Source organism: Tenebrio molitor, chromosome 9 (genome assembly GCF_963966145.1).
Source record: "Tenebrio molitor chromosome 9, icTenMoli1.1, whole genome shotgun sequence".
NCBI classification, from domain to species: domain Eukaryota; kingdom Metazoa; phylum Arthropoda; class Insecta; order Coleoptera; family Tenebrionidae; genus Tenebrio; species Tenebrio molitor.
In genome coordinates this window covers 10,804,940-10,826,430 of record NC_091054.1, presented here as the reverse complement: position 1 = coordinate 10,826,430, position 21,491 = coordinate 10,804,940, and the positions used below count along the sequence as shown (strand labels likewise).

The 21,491-nt window shown below is 35.8% G+C and overlaps 1 protein-coding gene across 1 annotated transcript; it reads right to left on the bottom strand.

Annotated features, from left to right (window-relative positions):
* Positions 1 to 5,615: 5,615 nt before the first annotated feature.
* On the bottom strand, positions 5,616 to 13,523 carry spz4 (Spaetzle domain-containing protein 4). The gene is made up of 4 exons (XM_069058017.1): positions 13,241 to 13,523; positions 6,692 to 6,989; positions 6,218 to 6,641; positions 5,616 to 6,165 (listed from the first exon to the last, which is right to left on the bottom strand). The coding sequence occupies exons 1-4, from the start codon at positions 13,262 to 13,264 to the stop codon at positions 5,769 to 5,771; spliced, it is 1,143 nt and encodes a 380-aa protein (XP_068914118.1). The 5' UTR covers positions 13,265 to 13,523; the 3' UTR covers positions 5,616 to 5,768.
* Between the last annotated feature and the right edge of the window lie 7,968 nt (positions 13,524 to 21,491).

Genomic DNA, 21,491 nt, shown 5'->3' with positions numbered 1-21,491 from the left:
ACAGTCCTTCTTGATCACCCGGTAGCTGAATGATTGATTCGGCTAACCTCAAAAAATCTACCCTTAACTAGCGCCATCTCTTTAAAGATATTAAACTACAAATCAACTAAATTGCCACAATAATTTAAATTTCCTTGAATTTCATCAAGGTTGAAGTACTAACATGGGAAAATAGTGCGTTGCATGTGGAAAAAATAACAACAGTTATTTTCAAATTCCCAGCAACCTCCAAACCAAATCCAAAATTGATAAAATTATTTAAAAAAAACTAAATGAAACATTGCACTGTAATACATGTTTCTTCTTTATTATCTACAGCAACTCCAGGACCCTTGTTACGATTAGTTTGGCTTCAAGACCGTGGGGTCTGTAAATTTGTGGGGCTTTTAAAAGACTTGGCTAATATTGCCACACAAGTTTTATCATATTTAATTCCAAAAAATCCTTGTCAACCACTGGTTACTACTTTGCATCCACATTTAATACAGAATTCCATATTTACCTGTGATAAACACAAAGATAAAATTTGTAAAGTTATTACCCAATTAGTAATTAAACCAATTTTAAACATTTGTTTATAAAAAAAAACAGATTACATAAAAACGAAATCCATTCAGAATAAACTCACAAGTAGGAAGGTTCTAAAATTATAAACTTACGAGAAAGGTATTGTCTTCCTGCAGATAGATAGTTTTACTTTTAATTTTTCTACTGTGCTCTATCCATTTTCAGATTTTGCAATTCCATTTCATATACATATAAATATTATGTTTGATAATTTGATTATTGTAATTATTAGGTATTCTAACGTTCATGAAATGTATTCGTGAAAATGTATTTTCCGTCAAAATGACAAAATAGAAAATGTTAACCTAACAAAATAAACACGTTATGTGATTGTGATTGGATAATTTCAATTCAAATTACATTTTTCTTTTCCATTTCGCTAACAGATGGAGTTGGTTAAGGGTAAATATCATAGACAAAATAAGAACATATAGAACGCAAACTCCCTATACATTTTTTGGGCACAAAGGGTTTACCGCCATCTCTTATCCTGGTGACGGTGCAAAATCACAGCGTACTGGATGCGTTTACCTTTCCTTTGATTTTTTATCATTGCAAATTTTCACAACAAATTAAAACGCCAGCACTACTTTCGATATTTTATTTTCAACCGTCTTTGATACAGTTCTGCTTTATTTTTATAAATATTATTCCTAAATGCTATGTTCTCGTATCCTACCATTTAAAATTAAATTTTACCCCTTAATGTAAATGTGGTTAAATGAATTATTTTACCAATAATTTCATCTTCAATTTTATTTTTAAGTGAACGAAAAAGTAACATTAAGTACTTATGTTTGAATTGCCGTTGAAATTTTGCTTTTAATATTATCGGCCGAAGTTATGTTACTCAATATAATTTTGAAAATATTATGAATCTTATTAACATTTTTCACAAACTCTAAAAAACTCACACTTGCCACTTTCTGCTAAATTTTAGTATACATCCAAAAATCCTTCCAATGTTTTCATTAAATTTTTTTATCTAGGAGTAACTCTTGATTCATCTCTAACCTTCAAATTACACATCGAAAAGTTACGACAGAAACTGAAAACGAGAAACAACATTATACATAAACTCGCGGGCACAAGTTGGGGAGCGAATGCACACACTTTACGTATCACAGGACTAGCTCTAGTATATTCAACGGCAGAATATTGTTGCCCTGTCTGGAAGAACAGTGCACACGTGAACAAAATAGATGCTCAATTGAATACCACACTTCGAATAATAACGGGTACTTTAAAATCTACTCCAACACCATGGCTACATGTCCTAGCGCACATTATTCCGTACGATATTAGAAGAAAATACGTAACAAAACGAATTTGGGATAAATTTCAAAATTCACCGAACATGTACTCCATAACACAAGACATGGCAAATTTACCACCCTTTAGATTAAAATCGCGTAAACCACTTTGGAAAGAAGAATTTCTCATGGAACCATTTTCCAAATCTGACTATTGGAAAGCAGCCTGGCAAGACGTAGATATTTTCAATAAAAATCTAATTGAGGATCCTACAAAACAACTTCCGGGATTTGACCTACCTAGGAAAATCTGGTGTAAATTAAATCGTTTTAGAACCGGGCATGGCAAATGCAATAATATGTTGTTTCACTGGAACATTCGTGAAAACCCTTCTTGTGAATGCGGTGCAGAAAAAGAAACCATCCAACACATTTTGGAAGAATGTCCCCTTACTAAATTCCAGCAAGGTTTCTCCAAACTACATCTACTTACCGAAGACGCCCTAAATTGGCTACAACAAATTAAAAACATATAATTTACCATAATTATTTTATGAATTTCGAATTTTAATTGTAATTTTCTTCATACGAATATATATATATATGGAAGGAAGTGCTGTTTTTTAATCCAAAAATTTTTCCAAAGTAGGTACATATTGCGTAAGTGTAGGACTGCTTCCTGCCGAAATTTTGTGTGCCCCGGATTTTTGTAAACTCCACAAGCAAGAGGTTTCTCGCAACGTGGGCGAAATATCCCTCCCTCTAGATTATTATCAAAGAGTTTGTCAAAAAAGTTTTTGTTTTTGCAGTCTTCATCATTTAGGTTTGTTCTACCTGTTAGTTAAAATATATATTATATTATTAACAACAATGTTATTAGAAATTACCACAGTTAATTAATAGTGTGATAATTGAATTAATCATGATTATGACGACTCAAAACTTGAGTTGCATAGGACATCTTTTGGATCTTATCTGCATGTCCATAATTTTATGGAGGGCTCTTAATTCGCCCCACACTGAATCATAAAGATAAACCTTCACTATATGATCCAATTTCACACTTAAAATTTCTTCGTTTACTTCCCAAACCAAATCTTTTGTTATCCTATAATTTCTAATTCCTTTAATAAGATATGGTGTATCAAATAATGGTGTAATCTCTTGGTCTTGAAGTATTATTTTTCTTTCAATTTGTTGATTGTTTTCTATATAAATTTTGCTTGATTCTCTCAACAACAAATTTAGCAATCTTAGGCGCGGTACTACATTATTTGTGAACGTGACACAGCCTCATTTTGAATTACAAGATAGTGACATAAAGATTGACACTGCTTTGACTGATTTTTAGATTATTGAGATTACTTTGATTTTAAAGTTTTGACTTTTTAAAACATTTGCGCCCTCTTGCGGTGTGGTGAGGGTGCGCTAAACGATTTTCCAAAAATTTATTAGGTACTTTTCATTCTATAGTATTTTATTTTCTCTATGGTAAATATTTTGAGGTTAGCGGAATCAATTGCTCCATTGAAAATCCGAGCTTTGTTACGGCCGTAATAAGCGCAGCGCAGTTCAGATTTAGTAGGCCATGGGAACATAAATTGTAAACTCCATCCATTTTCAATATACACAACTAAATCTAGTGATTTTAGTAACTTTTGTGGCGTAATAGGATACAACTTTTTTCTACTGTAAATGCAATGTCACAAATAATAATTCAGGTTATGTGTATTTTGAAGAGGTTATAATGTACGATTATTGTCATTTTTGACAAATCTCTAATCGGGTCCCGTAATCAAGCAAAGTAAACTAGTTTTAAATATTTTACTTAAAATATGGTATCTACATTGAAACCAGCAAGTAGGTGTACCTACGTAACGTAAACAAATTTTAACAAAAATATTTCAGAGCAGGACACAAAGTAAAAGCATGATACATTAGAAATGAATAGTGCTCAGGAACAAACCCCGTCAAGTCAAGTTTGGAGCCCGGCGGTCTTGTAATTAAAAAAAGCGCACAACGGCGCAAATATTTCTTCACTGTTCCATCGTGCCTCGTTTCCATTCTGTGCTTGTGCCCCCGACCCAGAAATTACTCTGTACTTTTCCTTTAAATATCTGTAGGAGATTGAAGCTAACATTTTAACTAAATAGATCAATTTAAATTAAAAGTGGATTTATCAACTTACAGCAAAAATCTCCCCAACCATTCGGTAAACTGGCATCCTCCCCAAATTTGGACCATTTACTTCCCAAATGTTTTTAAAACACCGGTGAACACTTTGTTTTGTCTCCAAAGTGAGGCATTTTCTCTTTATAACCCTGCCTGTGGCCTACATGATAGGTATGGTAACTTAATCGTATTTTTTTCAAATATAATTATAATCTGACAGTGTGAAATTTCTTGACAAATTCAAAACGTCTGCTTTGAATGTTTAATATTAGAAAAAATAAAACACTTTGATTGCAATACAAAATTCCCTAACAGTAATGTATATTGAAAATGGATGGAGTTTACGTTTTTTTTATGATGAATTATGATATATTGATGTGTGTAACAAGTTGAGCGGACAAAATAGTAACTGCCTTTGAGCCGAAAAAAATTTATCGCGCTCCTTTCATTTTCGAGATATTCGCAAAACTTATATTTTTGGCTCACTTCCATACCACCAAATGGCGTCTACGGTCGGAACTTTCCCTACCACCCTATCCCCGAATTCATACATTAATTCTGTTCGGATTCGCGACAAAAAATTTCTCGAAAAAAACATCTAATCGTGTCAAAAATAAATTACTCCCAAGAATTCGAACTTTTAGGGAAATAACGTTTTTCATGTTGTGTGTAACTAAAATTTTCAAAAGTAATTTTGAATGCTTAAGGTTGGTTACTATGAATTGAGAAAGAGATTTAGTCCAACTAAATATGCCGCCAGAAACCAAAATTGATTGTGAAACGAAAAAACATTTATCACTTAGCGAGGAATAGAGCCAAATGCAACTGTTACAAGGAATTCGCTGCCTTACATTTTTTATATTGTTACGGCATCTTTTGTTTGTCACCAGAAACCACATAGCCTCCAACCTAACAAAATTTATGGCAACCTAGTAGCGAATATCCCTAAATCCTAGGGAGTAATTTATTTTTGACACGATTATATCAGTTTATTTCTATAATTTTTATAATCAAACCTCTCTACTTTGAAAGGTTACGAACACTGATCTTAAATGTGATTGTGTTTACATATTTGTTTAAAAAACCGACTATGAGCCAGTTTATAGAAAGAAAATTAAATACTTAATTCGAATTAAATTTTAATGCGCGATTAACCGAAACTTCGATTGATTCAATCTGATCACGTGTTCTAATCTCGCATTTGATTACGATTAACTTAATTTCGCTTCTGTACGCTGGTCCTTAATGTACTAATTTTAGTTGAAGCTGTAAATAAAATTTAAATCAGTTTAATGGTGGCTTTTATTTCGATTTTTCCACATGAGTTTTCTACCAAACTCACCACGGTAAAATCACTAAACATCTGACAGAACAATTAGGAAGTGACAACGACAAGACTGACAAGTTTGTCAAAAAGACAATATGGTCCTGATATGCTTGGATATACTGTTTTTCTAACAGTTTAAATTTTAAAATCGATTAGGTAATTAGAATCGGTCAGACTGACCGAAGCGTTGGATAACAATACAAATGTTTTACTTTACATTAACAAAATATTTAAAATCATGTTGAAAACAAAGCAATGGCGTACACTATTTGGAATAGAAAATGACGAAACAGCTGTCAGAACACAACAATGTTTAATTCCTTTTAGTATGAATATCTACACAAATGTTAATGTGAATAATGTATAAATGTACAGAATGCGTTACAAAATGTCCGTAAAATAAAAGAGCACGAGCCTTGACATGTTTCGCTTGAGGCACTTATGGACCTTCATCCGTGATCTCCGGAAAAAATCGCTTCACTTTTCCTTCTGTACCAGTCGGGCACCTCTTGGTCGCTGTAAGCTCGTGGACTCCTCGACGTGACCCTAAATTCGGCCGGAGGGATGCTGTAGCACTTGCAGACGCAACACGACGGAAACCTGAACCAGTCGGAAAAGATGCCTCGACACTCGTTGTTGGGGTCGTAGGCCAACAGTCTGTGTAGGCGATACTGTTGCTCGCAGCGGCATCCATCGCGACAGTACATCTGGCGGTGCTCGTGAGTGCACTTCTCCCAGTGGACGTACTGCTCGAAGGGGTACATGTTGAGCAGTGCGAGGACCTCGCCGCGGGTGTTGTTGGCCCAGAACGGCGCCACCACTTCCTCCTTCACCGGACACGCGTTCCTGCGAAAACGACAAAATGGAGGACTGCGAGAGACACTTTCTCCACACCTACACTCCTTTCATTTGGTAGTCGACTTGGACCTTGTGGGCGTCCTTGCTCTGCTCCGCGTCCTGGAAGAGCATCGCCCCCGGACTCTCGCCTTCGCTCGTCGCGCCGGCTTCCGTGGGGCTCGCGCTGTCGCTCTTGGTGGTTGTGTCGGTGGTGGACTCCGCCGTAGTGGTCTCCGTCGGAGTCGTCGCCTCTTCGGTGGTGGTCTTCGGCGGTTCTTCCGTCGTGGACTTGTGGGTCGTGGGTCTGAAGTGAGGCGCGGTCCTCAGGTCCGCCAGCTTGATGCTGATGGAGGGCTCCTCCGAGTAGACGAACTTGGTGTTGAGGACGTCATCGTTGCTGATGTCGTCCTCCCTCAAGAACCTAGGTTCGCTGTCGCGGCCCAGCTCGTTGTCGGTGCTGAAATGGTACTCTTGCTTGCCGTACACTGAAACAAATCGATCAGTACCGGCCTGGATTGGCGGCGGTGGTTGGTACTTTTGCGGTCGTCGAATCGCTGCTGGTGGTCGAGGGGTTGCAACCCCACGTCCTCCAGCTCAGCCTTGAGGACCTGGCCGTGGCGCTGGTCGCCGTACATCCTCCGCATCAGGCCGTGGTTCTCTCTGACGAACCTCTTGACGGCGTGCCACGGGTACGCCGCCCCGGCTGAAGTGCAGTACCCCGCGGAGAGATCGCACGGGGGGCGGTGCATCTTCCCGGCGCGGTACTGCCTGCCGCAGGCGCCTTGGTCGCCCCCGGAGTCGAAACCGTAGGCGAGGCTTCGCCGGGCGTATAACTGAAACGGAGCGAGATTTCACTTATTTTATCACCGGAAGGGAAAGGCGCGCTCGGGTGGGCTCTTCTAGGGAAAAGAAAGTGACCTTCATTTCACGCTTTTTATGACCTCGACGGTTCATTGGCGGCGGTGAAACTCCGAATTTCCCTGTGATGCTTTTCGTAGGCGCTCGATGTGACAAATTGTTTTGCATATTCGCGCAGCCCACTGGGGACACAGTTGCTGACCTGCCCAAACCAGTTCAACGGTACAGCCGAAAATCAACAGTTTTTACCAACAAACAACTTTGGGATTTAGATTTTTTTACGCGGAAGTTAACTGCGAATGGGTTATCTTGCTCTCACAATCGGAGCGTCGGAGCTTCGCAGGTACCACCGGTTCAGTACCTGGAAGGGTTCCGTGCTCGAATCAATCTCTCGGTTCTAATCAAAAATCAATAATCACATTCTCGATTCGAACTGTATTCAGTCCATTGATCCTTTTGTTGGAGTTTCACTTCCTCGTTCGCCGACCATTGCGTTGTTTCCTTTTTTTTCAAAAAAAATCATCGATATTTGTGTTTATACCTATTGTTAATTTTAAATTGATTTCTATCCTCATTGAGACAAATTTCGAATATTTAAAACAATATTGATTGGAAGAAGAATAAGGATATGTAAAGTAAAGAAAACAAGTGCCAATTAGACGAAAAAAGGAGAGTTAAAGAAAAATACCTACATCTAAATGAAAAAATAAAAAGGAAATAAAAGCAACAAAGCCATTGCCATCAGAGATGTTAAAAAATTAAAGAAAAAATGGTATCAATTTATCTATCCATCGATGTGGTCAATACAGTGCACGAAGAAGAAAGTAAAATAAAATATTGCCGATTGTGAACTCGTCAGTCTGCAAAGTAAAAACACAAACAACGAAAGAACGCAAAAAGTGAGGTTATATTTAAACAGTTGATCCAGTGATCCGTGATGTAACCCGTGGTGAGTTCACAATCGCCTTTTCAACGTCAACTTGGAGAATAAATTTAAATGAACACCCGATATTAAATGAAACGTGCTATTCCCGACACGGAATCTTGGCCACAACTGACATTTAACTGACAAATATGTGTGAACTCGCCTTTTTTGAATATAACCCAACTTTTGACTCGATAATCCCATTTCCCTGCCTTTTTGATGTCACAAGAAAAACTTCAAAGTGATTTTTAATAAATGTCATTTATTAATGACACTAATGATTGGTTTACATCTTTTTTTTTTTAGAAATGTCTAAAAAATGTTGGCCAAGATTCCGTGTCCGGAATAGTGCATTACGTATTTGGAACTGTCAGCTGTTGAAATAATACCCTAAAACACTTTCTTCTTTCTGCACCACGTAATAAATTCATTGTAAGTTTTGTTATAAAGACCTTTACTTTTTTGGGGAAGTAACCTTGTACTATGGCGGCCAAAAAATTTTGGCCGTCAATTTCTTCACATTCAAGTAAAGTGTAAATAAACATTTAGGAATCGTAACCCCACTTTCGATTCTTGTCAGTTTGACAATCAATTTAAACTGTTTGAAGCTCAGATATTCCAAAAATCCGACACGAATGAACAAAATTAGAGCAATCGTACATAGATAACCTGAGGTAAACGTTCTGTGTAGTAGAAATGACAAAACAATTTTGAGTTTTGAAATTTACCACCCAAAAAATTACGTTCATAATCAAGACGGTAATCATGATGACAATAAAGTACGGATTACAATTTCTTTTTTTGAATTGACAGACAATGACGGCCCAAATTTTTTGGCCGGCATAGTACAGTTAGAGACACGTAATTTCGGGCATCACTGTCAATAAATATACTGTCAAAAAATGCTTTATACAGGGTTATTCTAAATGATTGTAGTCGAAGCAGGCGTGAAAACTCAATGTAAAATTTATGGTTGCCGCTCCACATAAAAAAACATCAAAATGATGTGAATAAGTGAGTACACACGGGAGTTAAATTGGGTGCAAAACAACTCAATATTTCTGGATTCAATCGTTAATTTAACAAAAATAAATAAAAATCTCATCAGAGCACTTTTCACCTAAAAAAAGACAATGACAGCGACAAAACTGACAGTTCACATGAAAGCGGCAAAAATGTAATAACATGGGCATGGCCTACTTCGACTACAATCATTTAGAATAACCCTGTATTATTAACCTCAATGGTTGACAATTGACATGCGATTGACGTGAACAGAAAATAAATTTCAAAATTTGATCTTTGAATGTCACGTTGACAATAAAGAGTGATTTACATCGCAATTTTTTGATGTGACCGAAAAATGATGCCCGAAATTCCGTGTCCCTAACTCAATAACTGTACAGTTAATTTCAAAATTATAGAGTACACCTCAAAAATCAAGAAGTCGATTTATTACAGTTTTTTCTACATGTAAAGACACCTTTTTGAAATTTGAACGTCATATTTTTTATATAGGTTACGTAAGTTTGACAACATAAAACGTCACTGATATTTTGGAACACCATAATATTGTCTGTTTTATCCTTTTCACGGTGCTCTTCACGATGTTATAATACTGGGCTACCCTCCGGATCGACCATCCTTCTTCTAATTTGGAAAGAATGAGCACTTTCGCATTTTTGGTTAGATTAGGCATTTTGTTTGTCAAAATTGACATTGATTATTAACAAAAGATGTACCGAGTGACTATAAATGATTGAAAATTATTTTGTTATGTTGGTAACACATTTGAAATCTTTAGTTGGCAACATCGTTGGCATGACACACGCAATTTTTAAAATTGAAACAAACGTCAAAAAAATCTAAATCGACAATGTACTTCGTGACTTAACCTAACCTAAATAGGAATGATTGACAGATGATGCACGAGAAGACTTGCACTACCAACTGCATCAGTGTTGCCAATCCACTATTTTCCTTCAATCATTTATAGTCACTCGGTATATTTTGTCTCAATTCTAAATTTCCACCACCTGTTGAATTATGTTGGCAAAATAAAAATACATATTTCTAAATTTCTAAGTTGGCAATATAATTACATATTTCACAAACATGATTCGAAAACATTAAAATTAGTTCATAAGTTTATTTTGCTTTTAGAATTTGATTTTCTACCTACTTACTTGCTGCATTTTAAAAAAGGTTTTCGTTCTTTTCCTTTATTCTAAAATTTTGAGTTGTAAAAACGGAAATTGACAGATAACCTAACAAATACAATCTGACGCATTTTTCACCAAACAGTGTGGCCGGTTGTATTTCCAACGTAGGTGGTGGAATGCAGTGTTAACAATTGTGAAAACGTTATCATGTTGGTATGAGCCAAATAGTGATTTTCATGATAATACGATTAGTCACACTGGGTGTCAACATTTTTTTAATGTAACTGAGCCTGCGCCCTGACGAGCGAGACTTTATTTCAAATTTGAAAAATATTTCCGCTGATTTGTCATTAAATTTGTTTTGAAAATGAATTCGCGGAAAACAGGTCCGGGAAGTGAAATTAACATAACCTTAACTATGATTTGGTGTCAAATTGTTATACGGCTGGTCCATATGTGCACATTTTGGGGTGGTACAGAGTGGTTTTTTACTTAATTTTGACACTGACAATTGTTTATTAAAAAAATGTCACTATGTGTCGCGAGCAACAAATTTTGGTCGTCAATGTCATTTCAAAATTTGGTTAGATTGTCACAAATTAAAAAAAAAAAACTGCCTAATTATGCCTATGTCAACAAAGTGTCAAAAAATGAGAAAAAAATTACAATTAATACAGGGTTATTCACCGTAGAGTTCCAGCGCAAATTTAATGTTATGTAACACAAAATACCAAAAGCTCACATTGCTAGATACCATGTTTAACGTTTTTGTTCTCTATGTAAGGTTATAAGAAGAATAATTTAATAGTCTGACATAATAAAAAAATTCGTACGTTTTACACGACTTTATCGTGCCGTAAAAATGCTGTTCAACCTGCACATGTTTAGTCTCAAAGATACCCAAATAGGCCTATTTCTAACCTTTTTTTATAACGTTGATTTCATCCAATTTTCTTGATATAACCTTACACAGAGAAAAGAATGTCATTTTGACTTTTAAATGAAACTGCTTTGATTCCTTACTTGTAAAACGTTACCTAAACATGGTATCTAGCAATCTAAGCTTTTAGTATGTTGTGTTGCATAACATTAAATTTTCGCGGGAACTCTACGGTGAATAACCCTATATTGGGTGATTCAAAATGATTGTGGATAAGTATGGCAACTATGTACGAAAATTTATGTGGCAACTGTGTGGGTAGAATAGAGTTGACATTTCTTTGACAGTTCATAATCGCCCAATTTTGAAAATTTTCAAATCATTGTGCAATGGTATAAAAAAAATCAAATGCACGCTTATCAAATGTCAACCCAACCCCACCCACACTGTTGCCACATAATTATAGTTGCCATACTCATCTACAATCATTTTGAATCACCCAATATCATACAACATGATGATAGGTTATGACATTTACGACAGTTTACAGTGATGTCAACAAGAAATTACTCCCTAGGATTTAGGGATATTCGTTACTAGGTTGCCATAAATTTGGTTAATTTGGTTATGTGCTTTCTGGTGACAAACAAAAGATATCGTAACGATGTCAAAAATGTAAGGCAGCAAATTCCTTGCAACAGTTGCAAATGGCTCATTTGTCGCTAATTGATGGATGTTTTTTCATTTCACAATCAGTTTTTGTTTCTTGATTAATAGTAGGTAACCAACCTTAGGCAACGTAATTTCCCTAAAAGTTCGAATTCTAGGGAGTAATTTCTTGTTGACATTGCTGTACAATGGAGCATTTTCCATTGCGTCAAAGATTGACATTGACGACCAAAATTTATTGCTCGCGACAGTATTAGCCACATTAAAAACTACTTAGTCACAAATGGCATTTAAATGATGTTATTCATCATATACTCAATTTCATATAAATGTGCATCTAAGCAAGCCATGAAAATCTGATTTTCTGTTGGTATTAAAGCTAAAGCTAGTGACTTTGACTGTCAAAGTTGCTTGCTCTGCGCGAACCCGATTTGACTAGTTTTTCAGTTTTTGTCCATTTTAACATTGCTGATTTCAAAAGCAATGTTACGTCTTTTTACTGATTAAATTAAAGTAATTCTTATTTGTTTTTGTCTTTGTATTTTTACCAAGCAAAGATTTATTGGAGATGGCCTTCATAAATGTGACTTTTGTAATGTAACTAAATTAAAGGTGCTCTTACAAATGCACATCTCACTTGATGAACATTTATATGAAATCAATTATAAGATTTTTGTGGTAAAACACTGAGAGTAAAGTTGAAGTTTCGCTTAAAAACAATCGAGGAAAGAGAAAATATAGAGAAATCACTCAAGAGAAGAATCGTCGAAAATTGCAAAAAACAAAAATGACTTCCACCAGAAGAATGTTTTCTCTTTAAGTGCAATCATTAATTAGGTGTCATTCAGATAAGTTTCTGTTGAACGGCAAAAAATCGTTGTCCACGTCGGATCCACACCGACGTGCATATTTATAAACAAATTTTGATCGTGACCAAGAAAAAATTGTTTGTCTTGAGCAGATGCCGTCCCCATTCGTCCCGTGAAAGTGCAGCTCAGCTCCACTTCGAGCGCGTCCACTCGTCCAGGTGCACTGATGTCGCACTTGGAAAACGCTGCGTTCCAATTGTGGCGTTCGCTCGCCAAATTCGACGTTCGAGCTTCGCGTCCATGTTCTACTTGGCACGTGTCGGATATCCAGTGGAAAAAAATCGCCTCGATACAAAGCCATAACTGTTCATTCATGGAGTGGTTGGGCTCGATTTGCATTCAGATCGGAATCGGACGTTTCATTGAGCGGCCTCGGGCTTCTTTTTTCCGCTCGCATCCGAAATCGATGTGAAAGCAATAGTGCATCACGTGCATAAAAACGAGACCGTCCCAGTGGCCCACTTCGGATGGTTGGTACAAGGCCAAGGACCGCTCCAGCCCGATTCTGTACACTTTCGTCAATTGGCCAAAAACTGTTAGACTCTATGTAAATTACGTCACAGATGTGCACAGACGCGGAGAAAGTAGAGATTTTGGGAGCGCCGCTAATTGACTGCGATCTCGGCCCCTTCGATCGGTGGATCGCTGGCCTACAGACCCAGACCGCGCGAACGGTACCGCGACTACTTCCCGCATAACAATTACCCGCAGTGTTACTTACGAGGAGCAGGATTAGGCGAAACATGTCGCATAGTTCGTGGGCACCGTCGTCGTTCAGGCGCAGAGCGTGGACCAGCGATGGGCACAGCACTGGGCGAGGTGGATCCGCATGGTACTTCGCGTTTTCTCGGAGCGGACCAGCGTCTTGACCGACGGAGTGGTACCGGTGAACTGGACTCGCGGACCCCTGTTTACTCGAGAAATGAGGTTTCCACTGTCAGATGCTCTTAACCGTAAGAAAAAGTACCGGGAAGTAGGTTAGCCAGTGGTGTAGGTGCGAGGCGAAGTGGTACCCGACGTGGGAGAAGTCGTACCCGCACAAGACCACCACGTCACGTTTGCGTTTTGACGCACGGTGGTTCCTTCCAGATCTGGGTTCCCTCGATGAAGACGTTAATGCCGAAGGAGAAGAACTAGGTGATCGAAAATGGACAAGAAACAGATTGAAAAAAGCGCGATTAGATTAGCAGAAAATGGGGAAACGTAAAAGTTGCAAAACGAACAAAAATGCAAATGATGAAAAGATGAAGGAAATAATTAATTAAGAGTGATTTTGTAGAAATATAGAGTGATTCACATAACTTTCCGAACCTAATGAAATTTAAATGCAACCAGTAATACGCTATTCAATGATAGCTTGATGTCTTTATTATTTACTATGAAATCTGGACACTCCTGACATTATTGACAATCATTTGACAGTTCTTCTTTGTATAATTCTGAAATACATAATTTGTTAATTAAAATGTGCTCCAATGACGAAAGGATCGATATGATATTGACATATGATGACGATGAGCCAGTTCCTTAAATAAAAAAAAAGTCGATTAATGCCATTTTTAATATGTAGTAATACCTGTTCACGTTGGGAAGAACAGCTGTGGTGCAAATGACTGACCTGTTACTGTGACAACACTGACAACTCATATGAAAGTTAATGCCAAATATGTGCGATTTGCACCACTGATGTTCAGTCCAACGTGAACAGGATATAACGGGTGACTATTAAAATTTTCACTTAGGGTTGGCTATGGATCATTCTTTGTTTTCCGTTGCACCTTAGACACTGACAAATTTGACATTTCAATAACTATTTTTTTTCTCTCTTAATTTGGTTATGTTTCAATTGAGTGACTGACATTTGTCGTTCGTTCTTGCGAGTGTCTAAAGTAACAGAAAAAATAAAAACTCGTTCAAAGCCAACTCCAAGTGAAAATTTTAATAGTCACCCGCGAGCAAAAAATTCTGGTCGTCAATGTCATTTCAGAATTTGGTTAGATTGTCACAAATTAAAAAATTTCCCTACCTGATTATGCCCACGTCAACAAAGTGTCAAAAAATTAATTAATCATGGTCAATAAATGTCATCCAACATGATGATAGGTTATGATATTTAAGACCGTTTTACAATAGAGCATTTTCCATTGCGTCAAAGCATGATTTTGACGACCAGTTTTAAAGGTCCACGAGTGCCAAAAAAAGCTCAATTTACACACAAACGAGTTGAATACAACGTTTTTTGTTCGACGAGCCCCTTAAAGGCTCCAAATCGCTTAAAATCTTTAAAATTAGCTTGACGTTTGATTTTGACAAGTTGTGACATTTATCACATTTATCACACAGGAGAAAATTCTCAAATTCTGACAGTCTCGAACAAAAAAAAAATTAAAGTTGAAACTTTGGTGAGGGATGTCCAAACCATACAAAACTTTAAAAGAATTCGTGTTTTTGGAGGAACAAATGAGTGCTTGAAGGACCTTCTGCAACGAGTCTTTTATACAATTTTTTCTATTATGCCGCTTTATACCATTTTATAAATAAAAAAATTAAACTTTTAAATGTAGCGAATTTTGCGTTGGTTGATCACATTTATGTGGCATAATTTTAGCCAGTAACGAAAAATTTATTTAAAACGTCAGTTTTTTTAAATTTTCGCGTTTGATGTTTGAAAATGAATGTTGAAGAAAGTTTATCAGTATCACTAAAGCCGCCGTAAATTAGACAAATTGCGCTGAAAGAGAAGTCCAAATCCCAGGATGATAATTAAACGTTTTGTTCATTGTTATTTATGAATTTGCTTTGTTCTCTGCGAGATTTATTTTTTGACGTATGTCAGTTGACAGTTCAACGCTACCAACATCAGTACAGTAAATTTTACTAGTCTATTCTAACACACCAACGACTAAACTTAAATCTTTTGTTATGAATACCTATTAACCAATCTTTGTTGATGAAATTTTACTGAAATTTCACTAATACATTGTTGTAACAATGCTACAGGTACTGAATTACTAATTGGAAATTAAAAAAATTACACTGGAAATTCCACGTTGCCGTGACATTTTACAGGGGAAATGTCAAAGTTAAAAAAACCCAAGTTTCTTAGAAGTCATGAATCGATTTGGAGTAATCACAGAACGATAAACCCAAAAACACGAAAAAGAGTAAGAACAGTGCCTGGAGACAGTTTATGACATTTTGAGCCGATAAAAAGTAGGTACAGTTAATTGCAAAACAATCGAGTAGGTACTTAGGTACCTACTATTGGAGGCAAAAAAAAAACCCGATGTATGACGTTTAATGGCATGCTTTTTCAAATAGTTTATGTCTGACACAAGGAATGTCATTATGTCTGACGTAAGAAATTTAAATTTTTGACATTTTGCTTGTCTCGGTAACATCAAAATTGACTGTAGTTTTACCCAAAACCAAATAACCACCAACACTGCATTCTACCCAAAAAATTAACCGGCAATGTTGTGTACACTGTACTTAGATTTGATTGGTCTATAGTCTGTTTTTAAACTAAAAGAAGTGTTTTAAATTTGTTGCGCTAAAATCTACTGCATATGATTGGTTCAAATTTAGCCGGCTTTAGGCAGCTCTAAAATATCCAGATCTGAACCCAGAGCAGGTTGAATGACATTGCCGAACGCAGCATATATTGTTTCACTTTTTTAAATAAAATTCTTTACCTATAATTAATGAAGTGAAAACATTTATTATTATTTATAAAGTTGTAATAATTTAAATTGACCGCCAGAAATTATCTAGTGATTTTTCCATATAACTACCTATTTTTCTACCGGGATATCAAAAATTATCTTGGACAAAGATGGTTATGGATTTTCAAATAATTGTCGAAGGTTTGTGTCAAATAATTTTTCGAATGTCAAAATCAATTTTCGAGAGCACTTCCTACACTTTGCAGTAATGCCGAAGGATTTTTACGCATGCCTTGCAAATTGTATTGGTGCGTTTTTCGAAACTGGCTTTGTGGCTCATAAAAAAGGTGCTGGTAGGCCAATCGTTCGTACCGAAAAAATCGTCACACTAAATAAGTTGAGACGGACGTTTTCCTATCTATGACCACCTTTGACCAAGATAATGTTTGATATCCCGGTAGTAACTTTTTATAGTGTAAATAGGACTTTTTCATTTACTCCTCTTAGTTTAAAAACCGACTAAGCATTCTATAACAAGAGGATATGGTATAGTCCGTATAGTAATATCAAAATTGTCATTGTACACTTAGTGTAATTTTGTTTTCACCAACTTAATTCAACATGCGGTGGTTATTTGGTTTTGGCACGGCGTATACAAGAAGCGTGAATTAAACTATAGAAAATCTGATGTACTCTTTGATAAATTAGACGTACTATTGCGGGCAAAAAAAGTGGGAGATCAACGTCATCGCCTTGACTTTTAATGTGAAATAACCCTTATCTGATTCTAACCCTACTTTGAATTGATTGACGTTGTCATCAGTGACGGCTCGTTAGGGGCGGCAGAGTCGGCCGGGCCGTACCACACAAAATTACGAATTTTATTTTCATATTTTCTGATAAAAAAATGTTTACGTTATTTTTCTTCAAACCCAAATAACAACTTAAATTACAATTTTCATTTCTGTCTCGTACCTAATTACATTGTACTGTGTACCGTATGTTTTGTAAATACACATATTAGTACCTATAAATACCTAAACGCTTCCAGGATAGTTTTGATAAAAAAAAATGTGTGTAAATAAAAATCCACTTAATAAACGCAAAATTCTTCTAAACATAAATTATGATGTCTGTTCGCCTTCATCGTTTTTTTTAATTGCCTCAGTAAAGACCAATTTAAATTACATATTGAAGTTAAAGTTATTTTTTCACCATTACAAAAATTAAATGCATATGAATATTTACAAAACTATGACAATAATTGACAAAGCCGTTCCTAGGCTCCTGCGGCAAGTGTTTAGTAAATAATAAATACATTCGGTCAAGGAAGGGGAAGGCTCGGCCAGTGACGTATTTGCCGAGTGCACACAGACCAATCTTTGCACTGCGATTTTGAAACGATGAATACATTCAGAAGTACGTCCAGCTGTCTCGTCTCACCAATCTTAAGTTATGTTGCTGTAACTTGTAACGGATAGCTTAGCTCGTTTCACACAACCCCGGCAAAAGTTAATTTGGCCGAGATTCCGTTGCAGCGCTGTGGCGCTGCTAGACTGAGACGATACAAACATCCCGTGACGCGTGACACGATACAAACATCCCATAAAACATTATACCTTATTTATCATCGAGAACCTTAGAGTTTGCGTTTGCGTAGTTTAATTAATTAATTCCTTAAGTTCAAATGCTCGTCTGCTCCTAACCGTTTAATGTATCGTCTTTTGTTTCCGTTTTGTGTGTTTAATCTGTTATTATGTAATTATTATAGTATTATTTAAATTGTGAGTGTAAGTGGTAAGTAGGTAAAGACACCGACAATGGCAAATCTAAAAGATGTAGTGAGTACCAATGCCGATTTGGTTAATTATTTATTGGTAAATAAATTTCATACATTGTCTTATGATGACAAAATATTTGTGAAGAAATTGCCAGTTCCACACCCTCAATGGTTGATTTAATACAATCAAAAAGTTTTCTAAAACTCTGTACCAGAAACGGGCAGCCAGGTTCGTAATAAATTGTTTTGCTGGTATTGTGTACTCTTTTCGGTAAATAAAAATCCTTACAATTCGATAGGGTACGACAATTTAAAAGAAATTCATCGCGCTTTAGTTAAACAGGAAATACCTAAAGAATATACACATTCGGCAATAAAATTTAAATTATTCGATAAACAAAATATTGTAAACACAATCGACAGTGGTCAATCCGATCATAAAGAATATATTAAAAAATACAATGAAAAGGTCCGGGAAAATCGAGAAATGGTTAAACATTTAATAAATATGACAATTTTTTTGTCTGCACAAGAATTGGCATTTCGGGGTAATGATGAATCAGATAATGAAGGTAATTTTAAAGAGTTAGCCAAATTTGCCGCTACTTTAAAAGAAAATTTATAGATCCTTCTTTATCTCCTGTTTTGACTGGGCTATCAAAAACAATGCAAAACGATTTAATCGACTCGGTAACAAAAATTCTAATGAAAACCATTTATGACGAAATTAACAGCGCCGTATTGCGTAAGCTTTATTGTCATTTTTTTTTGACACTATTCCAGCTGACAGTTTAAACATTTATTTTATACTCCTATTTTCCTTTTCCAAATGCCCTCTTCTTTTGATAAAGGTAGATTTTGATTGGAACTTTGCATTAAATAAATATTCATATATAATATACCAAGGGACAGATATATTGCTGGAAATTTTTTCGAGCAGTCCTCACACACGAGTGTTTGTAGCAAGAAAATTACACGAGGGCGCTAGCCCGAGGGTAATTTTGAGCGACAAACACGAGTGTTGGACTGCAAGAAAAAATTTCTGGCGATATGTATCTGCCCCGAGGTATATTTGGAAGAGAATCGCCCGAAACATTTTTTCCCTAGGTCAATTATATCGGAAATTTTCCCTAGGGAAAATTTCCGCTTAATTAAATTGTGATTGGTTGCTATTCAAACAATTCGGAGTTGTGATTTGTCAATATAAATCATGTGACATTTGAGGGCGATTCTCACTATATACTTGCTTACTCACAATCATTCCCTACAACCTACAGTACTTAAGGCTCGCGTTTACCTGAGTTTGAAACGGTCGAAAAAGTGGATTTTCGATCACGTTTTTTGAGAAAACAATACGAGATGAACGATTTCTCTCTTTACTACATAAATTATGAACATTTCTATTAGTGGACTATGAAGAGAAAAATATAATTTTGTTTTGACGAATTTGTTAAAAAACCACAAATAAAATGCTCTGCTTAGAAGCTGTGTAGGCAAAACGAAAAGAGATATCGAAAATATCTCACGTCATTCACTAGATATTGTTGTGAATGTGACGCAGACGAAAAGTGGTGTTTCCTACTTGAATACTAGTTGAAAAAAACGAAAAAAATGAAGTCATTTTTCAACGTTAAAATTTTACGTTGTAGACAACCAACCCTACATGCTACCTGAGCTAACAGCTTACGGAAAGGGGACTATACAAGGGTACAAATTACATCGGCCTCCTCCTAAGAAATTAGGAAATACTTATAATAGGTATTTGCATTTTTATTCCAAATTTGTAACAAACGATTTGAGCTTTATTAACAACAGTCAATAATACTGCTGCTCCATCAGGAAAAGCTTCATCAGATTATTATATCACCCATTTTAATATTAGATACGCAAATCTCTGTCCTTTTTTTTTTAAGTGGAATAATAATTTCCAGTAATAATGCACTATAAAAATAAGCACAATTTTTTCCTTTATTTCATGTCAAAATTCACGATCTCTAAATATTTTATTTTATACTGTCCGGTAGATGTTCGATTACATTATCAATTTGAGTCCGGTAGGTGAGTTATAAGTTATAACAGTATCAGAGCCGGAAAGTGTCGCTAAGCATCACTTACCGGACTGTTTTATTTTTCTGACATTGAAAATTGCAAAAGTCGAAAAATATCCACTTGAGTGCTTCGAAATGATCGATTTGTAATACGAAAGTTGATTAGCAACCACAAGTGTCATTTTTTGACGTTTTAATTTCTCGAGAAATTTGTGAAAAAACGATACGAGTGTTGCGTTTTAATCAACTTGAGTATTACAACAGATTATTTCAGAAGGACGAATGTATGTAATTCGGTAAGATTATTTCAGGAATAAAGTTGTTTAATTAAAGTCCTTTAAAATGTTTGCAAGTTGCTCGTCAGAAGTTGACGATTCATGTTGACATTTGATATAAAAATAAAAAATGTGACACTAGTATTCACCGTTGTCTTAAAAATAAAAAAATAAAACATTTGAAAAAGGACAATAAAAAATTATCGTAAAATTATCGCTGTAATCCAAAAAATAAAGCCTTACGATTGGTCGAAAACGATGATGAATGAAATAATCATTAGTAATACAACGAGAGGGTATGAAATTGCCGGAAATTTTCGATCTCATTATACGAGTATTTGTTTCGACGACAATTTCCACGAGTGAGCGTAGCGAACAAGTGGAAATTGTCTAAGAAACAAATAGGAGTAAAATGAGGAGAAAAATTTCCCGCAATTTCGTACCATCGAGTTGTATTCGGCATGACAATTCCACGAAGGAAAATTTCATTTTCAAATTTTACACAATTTTTTTAATTTATACGTATTCTAAGCGTTAGTTAACGTAGTTGAAAACAACAAAAATTTTACTGTGGATCAAAAATGAGTTTATCAAAATTCGAGGAAGGAGGAGAAAATTACAGCGATAATTTTAGGAAGGTGGAGATGATTACAGCGATAATTTTTCGATAATTTTAGGACCATGCTAAATTATCGGTGTAATTCGTTCCTAATTGGTCCAATGATTCAAAATACTAGAAGCTGATTGGTTGAAATTTTCTGAGTGGAATTGTCATTGTAAAATCAGTAGTAACGGCCGTTGTCCCAGGAAAAAAGATGATGCAATTTTCACAAAATAATGTGATTTTTGAAATAAAATTATGATACAGAACAGACTTCCAGTATGAAATAATAGTACATATATTATTACATGAGCAAGTACAGAATAAGTAAAGAATAAAAATCGTTACTTGCCAGTACCTATAAATCCTATAATCCTATACTTTGTCCGGTGCACACGAGTTCCCGTCAGCATAATATTTTATACCTGGGCTTCGACATAGGCCATTTAATCCTGCACACGAATTCCCGTCAAGGTAAAAATGCACCCGAAATTCTAGACTCGAATTCCCGTCAGAAAAAAACCTTGGTTATTGAAAGCACTGTTACGAAAGTAAGTATCAATGATGAATCTTCTATGTTCTGAAATAAAAACCATTTTTGCG

What these genes read in the sequence shown, in the direction of transcription:
- spz4 (XM_069058017.1), bottom strand. Translation starts at nt 13,264, where the DNA reads ATGTTTCGCCTAATCCTGCTCCTC. An exon ending in GCGATTCGACGACCGCAAAA is followed by an intron (nt 6,642 to 6,691) that starts GTACCAACCACC and finishes GATTTGTTTCAG; the next exon opens with TGTACGGCAAGCAAGAGTAC. An exon ending in GACTACCAAATGAAAGGAGT is followed by an intron (nt 6,166 to 6,217) that starts GTAGGTGTGGAG and finishes TCGTTTTCGCAG; the next exon opens with GAACGCGTGTCCGGTGAAGG.